The sequence below is a fragment of the Myotis davidii genome, unplaced genomic scaffold (assembly GCF_000327345.1).
Source record: "Myotis davidii unplaced genomic scaffold, ASM32734v1 scaffold1597, whole genome shotgun sequence".
Classification (NCBI taxonomy): Eukaryota; Metazoa; Chordata; class Mammalia; order Chiroptera; family Vespertilionidae; genus Myotis; species Myotis davidii.
This window is the reverse complement of record NW_006289394.1, coordinates 470,276-480,762: the sequence shown is the minus strand read 5'-3', so window position 1 is coordinate 480,762 and position 10,487 is coordinate 470,276. Positions and strand designations below refer to the sequence as shown.

Sequence of the window (10,487 nt, the reverse complement as noted above, 5' to 3'; positions counted from 1 at the left end):
ATGCAGCAAGAACTGGACAATCACAACTCAATCTTTGCTTGAAAACTCTTTTTTTCATCTTTTACAATGGGTTGATATTCAACTGAAATAAAACAATTGATTTCGATCAGCGGATTAAATTAAAAAAATAGTTATAATTTGTAATAATTAGATTAACCAAACAATTGAAAGATGTGTCAAAACAAATGACAGATGTCATGCAACATTGATTTTGATAGAAGGCTTCGCAATTTTGCACTACAACATAACTTACAGCTGCATTCGCCAATAATTCCCTTTAAATATTCATTTGCTACTATTATTATGGGACAGAGGGAGTATTATCTATCTTTGACTATGAACTTGTTTCTTGTGAATGTATCAGTAGGAGTTTCTGAAGATCTAGAACTAAGTTGCATTTCCTTAAGAGATTTATCTTTTTTTTTCTGGTCAAATAGCTGACAACAGTTTTCAAATAAGACCACATTAAACTCATTTTTTAGTGTGATGTTTTTCTGAGCACCCTGAAAATGTGAATGTGGGCAAAAATTCCACATAAGAGTAAACTTATAGCTATAAATTCTTTTTTAAAAATATATTTTTATTGATTTTAGAAAGGAAAGGAGAGGGAGGAAGAGAGAGAGAGAGAGAGAGAGAGAGAGAGAGAGAGAGAGAGAGAGAGAGAGAGAGAGAGAGAGAGAGAGAGAGAGAGAGAGAGAGAGAGAGAGAGAGAGAGAGAGAGAGAAAGAAACAGAGAAACAGAGAGAAACATCAATGATGTGAGAGAATCATTGATTGGCTGCCTCCTATACTGGTGATTGAGCCTGCAACCCAGGCATATGTCCTGACTGGAACAGAACTGTGACCTTCTGATTCATAAGTCGACACTCAACCACTGAGCCATGCTGGCCAGGCGTAAATTCTTGAGATCTTTTTTCCCTTCCATTTACCACTTCTATTTGAAAACGATTTTCCTTGCAGTTCCCTAATTGGGGACAGGGGAAGAGACTAATGTTTCTGGTATACTTTTCTATTGATTATGTGGGCTTTTGAGTCCCAGCTTTGTATCAGGAAGCTTGATTCTGCCAGCCCACCTTAACTAACCCCCATTCAGTGAGAAATTAAAACTCTTCAAAATTATAAATACATTTGAAGAAAATTAAATTTTATTAAATGTAGCATTGTTTGGGTTTTCAGATGTCATATATGTAAATGTCAAATCACAAGTGACAGTTAATATTTTTAATGAACTAGGACTATTTGATCAAATAATTTGTTGTATCTATTATAGCAATGTAGTTGTAATGTGACCTCTCAGCTAAAAAGGTAAATGTAGGCATGTTCAGTGACAGAAAACACCCTGATAATGCTAAAATAGTGTCTTCCTGTGTATTTGTTTTAACAAATTACAATATGATAGTATAGAAAATAACCAGTGTCAGACAGTATACCTGGGTTTTCATATAAAGCCCAAGAATTAGCCACATGTCGGTGTTTTTATACATTATTTCTAGAGGAAGCATTCTCACTTTTCAAAATCAAGAATAAGATAAATTATTATATTTTCCTTCATTTGTTGTTGTATCCTAATGCCCCCCAAAACTTCATATGATTTAATTTATCTTATACAGCTTTCTTGAAATAAAATTTATACACCATGCAATTTACCTATTTAAAGTGTAAAAATAAGTTATTCTTAGTATATTCACAAAGTTGTACAGTCATCACTTCAATCAATTTTAAAACATTTCATCACTCTAAAAAGATTGTTAACTGTCACTCTCCATTATCCCTGACTTCCCTAATCCTAGGAAACTACTAATCTACTTTCTGTCTCTATAGACTTCTGGACATTGCATATAAATGTAGTTACACAATATGTGGTCTTTGTGGATGTCTTCTTTCACTTAGTATCATGTTTTCAAGGTTATCCATGTTCAGTAGCATGTATCAGCACTTCGTTTGCTTTATTGCCAAATAATATTTCATTGTATGGATATACCACATTTTATTTATCCACTCAGGAGTTGACAGACATTTGGCGTGTTTCCACTCTGGCTACTATGAATAATGCTACTATGAACATTTACATACAGGTTTTTATATAGACATAACTTTTCATTTCTTTTGGGTATAAACCTAGGAGTAGAATTGCTGGATCACATGGTAATCTTAAACTTCTGAGGAAGTTAACACTGTTTTCCAAAGGAGCTGAACCCTTTACATTGTATAAAGTTTCCAATTTCTCTACCTTTTTACCAATAGTTATCTCTCTTATTATAGTCATCTTGGTGGGTATGAATTGGTATCTTATTGTGGTTTTGATATACATTTCTCTAATGGATGACAATGTTGAGCATCTTTTCATGTGCTTATTGTTCTTTTGTATACCTTCTTTGGAGAAATGTCTATTGAGATCCTTTGCCTTTTTTTAAATCCAATTATTTATCTTTTTTATTATTGAGTTGTAAGTGTTCCTTATATTTTCTAAATACAAATCTCTTATTAGATATATGGCTTACAAAAATTTTTGCCTGTGGGTTGTCTTTTCACAGTACAGAAGCTTTTAGTTTTGATGATGTCCTCTTTATTTTTTCTTTTATTGCTTGTGCTTTTGGTGTTATGTCTAAGAACACACTGCCTAATACAATATCAAAAAGATTTACATCTATCTTTTCACATAATTTAAAATTTTTAAATAAAACTTTGTAGCAGTGTCAGTAAAGAGATGTTTTTAAGGGGGAAAAAATACCCATAATCAATCTAGGAGTCATTTATTTTTGAAATGCTATAATGCCCTTGTCCAATGTATGCATATTTTTATTTTTTGCATATTTTATTATTGCCATTGTTTGTTAAGTACTATGTTGTGTTCTGATACTTTTAATTTTAAGGCTACATAATATAGCCAGTTTATTTTCTAGTTGTGTAATGCAACTTTTTTATATTATATGATATATTTATGATATATTTATGATGTGATAAAACTGATTAACACAGACACATAACTTTTTGCTTGTACTGAATTATTTTCTTCATATAACTTTTTAGAAATGGAATTATAGGCCTAAAGGATGTAAACATCTTTACAGCTCCTATATGATGTCACATTACTTCTAGAAAGCACTAAAATTCTTTTGTTTAGAAGACATGCTTTAATTTTTTTTTCATTTATTTTAAAGTTGATGTACATTATAAGAGTTTTACTTTGAGTGGCAATATTGTCAGTGATAATCCTCTATCAAGAAAACTCATGATGAAGTTAAATGTGTATTTCTTCATCTGAAAAAAAAATGATATAGGCAATGGAACACTTTGTACTGATACTTTAAACTGGACCAGCCAGTTGCCTTGTTGACTGAAGATAAATATGACAAAATTTGTTATTTTATGGCATCTTCTACTTCAAGCAATAATAGTATATTTTGTTAAATTTCCTTTAGGCTTCGGGAGCAGGAGAGAAAAGAAGCAGAAGAAGCTAGTCAAAAGGAAATAGAAGAATGGGAAAGAAGACTTCTAGCTCAAGCAGCTCCAACTTGTATGGAGACCATGTGGGAAATTCCAGCTATTGGGCATTTCCTTTGCTTAGCCCAGCAAATTCTAAACCTGCCCGAAATAGTCTTCTACGAATTGGAACGTTGTCTTCTGATGCCTCAGTGTAATGCTTTTTTATCTAAAATAATGACTTCTCTATTAAGTCCTCCTCATCGCAGACCTACCTTACATCGAAGACCTACTTTGCCTTATAGGACCTGGGAGGCAGCACTGAGACAGAAAGTACACCAGTGGTACACTGCTGTAGGGCAGACTGAAAATCCCAATAACTGTGCTGAGAAACTTGGGTTGTGTCCTCAGTTTTTTAAAGTTCTTGGAGAAGTTAATCCATTGGAAGAAAAACCTTTCCATGAATTACCTTTCCACCAAAAAGTGTGGTTACTTAAGGGTCTTTGTGACTTTGTGTATGAAACACAAAAAGAAGTTCAAGATGCTGTACTTGGACAGCCTATTCATGAATGCAGGGAAGTTATACTTGGTTATGATTATTTGGAGAATGCATATGTACATTTCCCACAGTTCTGTGGTGCAGATGTACGGATTTACAAGCAGAGACCTTTTCAGGCCCCAGAATTTCCAATTCCACCCATTAAAATACAAAGAGTACCTCGGATTAAACTGGAAAAATTGAAGTGTGACTATTTTAGTACAAGTAATGGAGAACATAGGTGTGGTAGATGTGGTAGAGAAGGCCTGCCCTCTGCCTTCAAAAAAGAGAAAGAAATTAATTTGGATCCAACTTGCTGCCATGCTAAAATGAACTTGGATAATCATAACATCTCTGTTGAAATGGAAGTGAAATCGAACTGTGAAATTAGAATTCGCAGACCCTGCGAAATTAAGAAAACTGATTGTTGTAAAGAAAACTTAGAGAAACCAGGAAGTCCAGGTGAAGTTACTGGCTTTGGAGAGCCTCTTAGTCCAGGTGAAATAAGGTTTATAGAAAATCACGAAAGATATGGTGAAGCTTCCAGAGTAAAGCCTGAACCCAGTCCATTAAAAGAAAATGCTCTGAAATCTTGCCAAATACATGTAAATGGAAGTCACAATGATCACGCAGAAATTAGCTGCCCCAAAGTTGTAAGGGATATTTTATTAGAGCAGTCATTGCAGAGCCACAAGAAACTCAAGCTAACTAAAATGAGGGCAAAAAAGAAGAAAAAGAAAAAAAAGAAATTAAAAGATGCTTTGAATGAAAACTTACAGAGAAAGCGTGAAGGTCTTCATTCTCTTGCATTCAAGTCTTATAAACCTGAGATCCAGAATAAGTTATTGATGATCAAAAAGAAGGCAAAACACAAGAAGCACAAATCTGGTAAGCTAACACAAATCAGTGAGAATTACATTTATTCATACTTCAAGTTCTTTCAATTAGGCATCTTAATGAAATGAACACGTATGTATGCGTGTTTGCATGCATATGTAAAGGTCAAGTTTTATATTATTCCCCATGATTAAAAGCCAGAACAGAAGAAGTTTTATTAACAACAACAATAACAACAAAGTACTGGTACAATACATTTGAATTTAATTTTCATCTGACAGTCTTTGGACAATATGTGTTTACATTTCTTTGGACCAGTTTCTCCATAAGTGACACTTTCCATCACTGATGAGAAGTGTTTATTTTCCCTGGGTAAGGGCAGTTACAATGCAGTGGAAAAAGCACTGATATCAGGGGATTGCATTCCCAGGACTAAAGTTCATAGCAACTAGCTTCTTAAACCAAGGCAGGCCAGATTATCTTTCTGGGTCTCAGTTTTTCCCCACATCATATATTTTTCAGCACTGTTTTCAGTTTGTATTTGCATATCCAGAAAAATGTTGTGAAATATAAGGAAAGAGCTATATCAACTAATAAGACAGGAATCATTTTTACAACAGAATTTATAAGTTTGTCTTATACCTAATGTAAATAATGTATTTGTCACAAGCCTATTTAAAAATTAAAGCAAAATCCGATAAATATACAGGGTGTTCCCCAAAATGTGTATGCACTTTGAATGATTATAAAGTCGGTGTTTATTAACATATAGTTCATTTTCAAAATTTAAAAGAGTCTACAGAAATGAATAATTTTTTTTTGTAATTGCCTGTTTTCGAACTGATGACAGTTCTGGTCCAGGCACTGGTGATAACACAAAGCCATGGAATCTCAAACATCAAGAATCCTTTCTTTGGTATTTGTGTGCCCTCAATTCATTGACTTTTTTATACTGTAAACTTTATTTTTTATGTATCCCCAAAACAAAAAGTCTAGTGGCACTTTAGGATAAATTTTCTTTGTTCAAAGCTTAGTCTGGCTTCACCCATTTCAAATCAGTTAAACCTGAAAAGAAGTGAAAACTAAGTGTGTTATGTGTATGCATACTTTATAGTATTCAGTGGTTGATTGCTCTGTTTTTTAATTGCTTTTGCTTTTCCTAATCTTTGCCATTTAATCAGCTTAAATGTCTCATTTATTGAGAGGATAGGTGAGATAAAAGCAGATGATTAACTTTATTAATCCTAATAAAAAGTTGCCTGATTGGGAAAACCTTGAATTGTTTACTAAAATAAATTGTGGTTTATTGTCTTTATTTGTGGATTTCAGTTTTTTTCATTCCCTCAGTTACAAAGATAATTAAGATTTGGCGATAATTTGATAATGAATTGGCAAATGAGGGAATGAATTTAGTTTAACTGCTATAGTAGGTGTTATACCATAGTTATTTAAGTCATTAAATACAATTAAATGTATTTTTAAATGTATATGTAATGTATCATTGATAAGTAGTATAAAATTTACTATCAAGAACAGGTTTAATTTGTTGAACTGAAAATTGCAAAGTGGTCCACATTGAGCCAAGCGATGAAAAGCTACAATATTTTAAAGTAACTTTCAGCAATAAACCTTTTAAATTTTACAAGCAATCCATTAGACTATGTAAATTAAGTTTGATATGAGTTCTCTGAAATCTTGGCCTCTGAAATATTAAATATTTTTAAATTTGGAAGTGTTTCCAGTTCTAAAATATGTAATACTGTTTTATTAATACCATTATTTCCTAAAACCTTTTATTAACTATTTATGACCTACTATTCATGTATTCAAAGTTAATTATGAATTAAAGTGGTTTGGAAAATAACATAGTTATTAATGTAGCAGAATAAAAATATTAGTTGATGAGGATTAGTATAAAATGAATTTTTATTGTAAGCAAATGAAGTGTTCCATTTTTGAAATATATGTTCAGAATGTAGATCAGAGAGAACATTTGAGAACTTCATGTCCATTTCTAGGCAAGTGAGTGGAAAAAAAGTCAGAAGCAAATTCAGCTAGTACTTGTGTATCTTCTGTGTGCTTTTTTAATTAAGGAGAGAAGTCTTACAGGCATGAAATAGGGAGAAAATAATGCACTTGCCTATATACTTTTTTTGGTTTTTATGTTTAGAGCAAATTTTAGAGAGTCAAGTCTTCAGTAACAATAATACTTGGATTTGGCAAATACCGTTCTGTTGTTAGCACTGGGTAAGCATAGACCAGCTCTCTTTCATCATCAGTCACTAGCTTCTTACTGTTTTACATTGTTACATAAAATGTTTTACTAACAACAAAAATTTATTGTACATCATTTTGCCCTGGGCTTCTTTAATAGGTTTGAGCTATTATGTGGCCTTTTATCGTTAGTTTTGGGCATAGTCTAATCCAGTATTTCCTTTCTCTTTTTAAGAGTGAGCTCCGTGGTCCCAAGTTTGGGAACTCTTCCTCTTATAGAGTCACAGGTCCACAATGCATTTTATGAAACTCTTGTACCATTTATGTTTGGGGATTCAGAAATCTTCAGATTTTAAAGGGTGTTAATGATGTACATAGTATTTTCAAAGGAACATCCTCAGTAGAGTTTGGAGCAGCCCTGTAATCAAATACATAATTTCTACAGAAGAGAAAAATGTATGAATAATCAGGCTAAATGAGATGAAAACTATAAAGAACCTCTTAACAGTTCAGGTCAGATTTTGCTACCATATAAATTATTTTTTTAATAAACTTTCTTTTTCAGAATCTTTTAGACTTTAGAATTGTGAATAATTGATTCTGTGCCTGTATATTAAGGCTGCTGCAAGGTCTTGAAGAAAATAAAATTGTTTCGTTTTCTTTAACTTAGTAATTTTCAAGTTTATTTGAACACAGGGCTTTTTTTCCTTTTTCCAAATAATAGTATTGTGTAGAATATGCTTTGGGATAAGCTGTGTCATCCATGATTGATTTATTAACCTTAATTTAGGGTAGACTAAATTCTACATGTGGTTAACCTGGCTCCTTTTATGTTTTAATTTTTGGTTCCATCTACAAATTTAGTAAACCTTCCTATTGTGAGGGGAGATGGTTTTTAATAGAAGGCGCAAAGGCAGATTGGTTTAAAATGATTTGATAATTTGATAATTTTAATGCACTATAAGAGAATTTTGTAACGTTAAGCATTTTTATCAATTTTTCAGAATGAGAGTGTTCTTTCTGCCTTTTAAAATTTTGAATTCATTTTTAGTTAATTTAAGCCTGTTCCTTACTCTTTGAAACATAGAATAGAAAAACATTGGAATTTTCCTTAATGTGCATAATTATAGCATCAGATACTTCTCCTTCAGAATACTTATTTATTAAATCTGTTCATAACAGTTATATTTTTTCTAGGTTATTTTGGTTATTATCTACACTCTGTTCTATAACATTCTTTTTTAGCCTTGATTAAAATTAAGGATTAAAATTATTAAACTATCAGGAAGTTTAATAATTTCCATAGCAGTAAATCTGAAAAGAATCGTAAGTTGTCAGTGAAAGTGCTTTTGAGAAGGCAAGCGTTGCTTTACATAGATTAGGAAGAGTAAAAAATATTTATATACCAGTCAAAAAAATGAGGTCAAACTTTTTTTTTGTAACGTATTTTTAATGTATCTTGTCATCATTGAGTTGATTTTAAGGCTAAGTCCGTTTTCTGAAAAGGCAGAGTTTCCTATAAAAGTTAAAAGTTTATTTAATGTAAACCTTGGAAAGACCATTTGACAAGTAACTTTGAGACTATTAGTTTGTGTTAGAATGTACTACATTTATCTGTTAGAGTATTTATTATAGAGAGCAGAGTTTAATCACTTAAGTTGTAAACTGTATTTGCCACTGGAGGTTACATTTATTGCCAACCTTGGGATTATTGATTCTTTGTTTATGACCTTTTTTTTATTTCAAGAAAAACGATTTTAAATATAATAATAATACATGCAATAAACCCCAATTATTGAAGAAAAATGATCTTATATATAATATTTCAAGCAATAAACATTAATATTTCAAGAATCAAAAGGATTTTAAGTATAGTAATATTACCAAAACCTGTACTAATAATATAATATCACAAAAGTTGTAGGAAATATTAAATATCTGCAAATAACAAGATTACTTTTATTATATTCTAGTATATCCCCCCCCTTTGGCTCTATTTTTGTTCATCAGTTTATGTTGTTCATTATATTCCACAAATGAGTGAGATCATATATTTATCTTTGTCCGACTGGGTTATTTCACTTAGCATGATGCTTTTAAAGTCTATTTTGTTGGATATGAGTATTGCTACTCCCGCTTTTTTTTACTTTTCCATTTGCATGGAAAATTTTTTTCCATGCCTTCACTTTCATCCTGAGTGTGTCTTTTGCTTTGACGTGGGTCTCTTGTGGACAGCATACAGGTGAGTTATGTTTTTGCTTCCATTCAGCTACCCTACACCTTTTGATTGGAGCATTTAATCCATTTACATTTAGGGTTATTATTGAGAAGTACTTATTTATAGCCATTTTAAATCTGTATGGCTAAGTTTCTCTCTCTGTTTCTTCTCAACAATCCCATATAGCAATCCCTTTAGCATTTCTTATAATGCTGGTTGGGCGGTGATGAACTCCTTTAGCCTTTTTTTTTTTTTTTTTTGTCTGGGAAGCTCTTTATTTGACCATCTATTTTGAATGATAGCCTTGCTGGATAAAGTAATCTTGGTCTCAGATCCTTGCTTTCCATTACCTTGAGTACTTCATGCCATTCCCTTCTGGCCTGTAGAGTTTCTGATGCGCAATCAGATGTCAGCTTTATGGGAACTCCTTTGTAGGTAACAGTTTTCTTTTCTCTTGCTGCCTTTAAGATTCTCTCTTTGTCTTTAATTTTTGGCATTTTAATTATGATGTGTGGGTCTGCTTAAGTTCTTCTTATTTGGAGTTCTCTGTGCCTCGTGAACTTGTGTGACTTTTCCCTTTACCAGGTTAGGGAAGTTTTCTACTATTATTTCTTCAAACACCTTCTCTATTCCTTTCTCCCTTTCTGCCTCTTCTGGCACACCTACTATTCTAATACTAGAGGCCTGGTGCATGAATTTGTGCACCAGTGTGGTCCCTCTGCCTGGTCTGTGGGATCGGGCCAAAACCAGCTCCAACATCCCCTGAGGGGTCCCGGATTGCGAAAGGGTGCAGGCCAGGCCAAGGAACCCCACCGGTGCATGATAGGGGCCGGGGAGGGACGGGGGGAAGGCTCCAGGGTGTGTCCAGCCTGTCTCACTCAGTCCTGATCGGCTGGACCTCAGCAGCAAGCTAATCTACCAGTTCCGTGGTTGGCAAACTATGGCTCACGAGCAACATGCGGCTCTTTGGCCCCTTGAGTGTGGCTCTTCCTAAGCTTTAGGAGTACCCTAATTAAGTTAATAACAATGTACCGACCCATATAGTTTAAGTTTAAAAAATTAGGCTCTCAAAAGAAATTTCAATCATTGTCCTGTTGATATTTGGTTCTGTTGACTAATGAGTTTGCCTACCACTGTACCAGTTGGACCGTGGCAGGAAGAGGAGTCCCCACAACATCTGGCTATGAGAATTAGCTTGGATTCTGCCCGGGTGAGAGGGAGGGCTGCTGGAGTTCCAGGCTTTCCTCTTAAAGGGCT

At 33.4% G+C, this 10,487-nt stretch overlaps 1 protein-coding gene across 4 annotated transcripts in view; it reads left to right on the top strand.

Annotated features, from left to right (window-relative positions):
- Positions 1-10,487, top strand: part of KIAA2026 (KIAA2026 ortholog) — a 99,611-nt gene that overhangs the window by 42,742 nt on the left and 46,382 nt on the right. For all 4 annotated transcript variants that reach the window (XM_006761613.2, XM_006761612.2, XM_006761611.2 and 1 more), the window contains exon 3: positions 3,423-4,849. In XM_006761613.2, the coding sequence (XP_006761676.1) occupies positions 3,423-4,849 (1,427 nt within the window). The remainder of the gene's footprint in view (positions 1-3,422; positions 4,850-10,487) is intronic.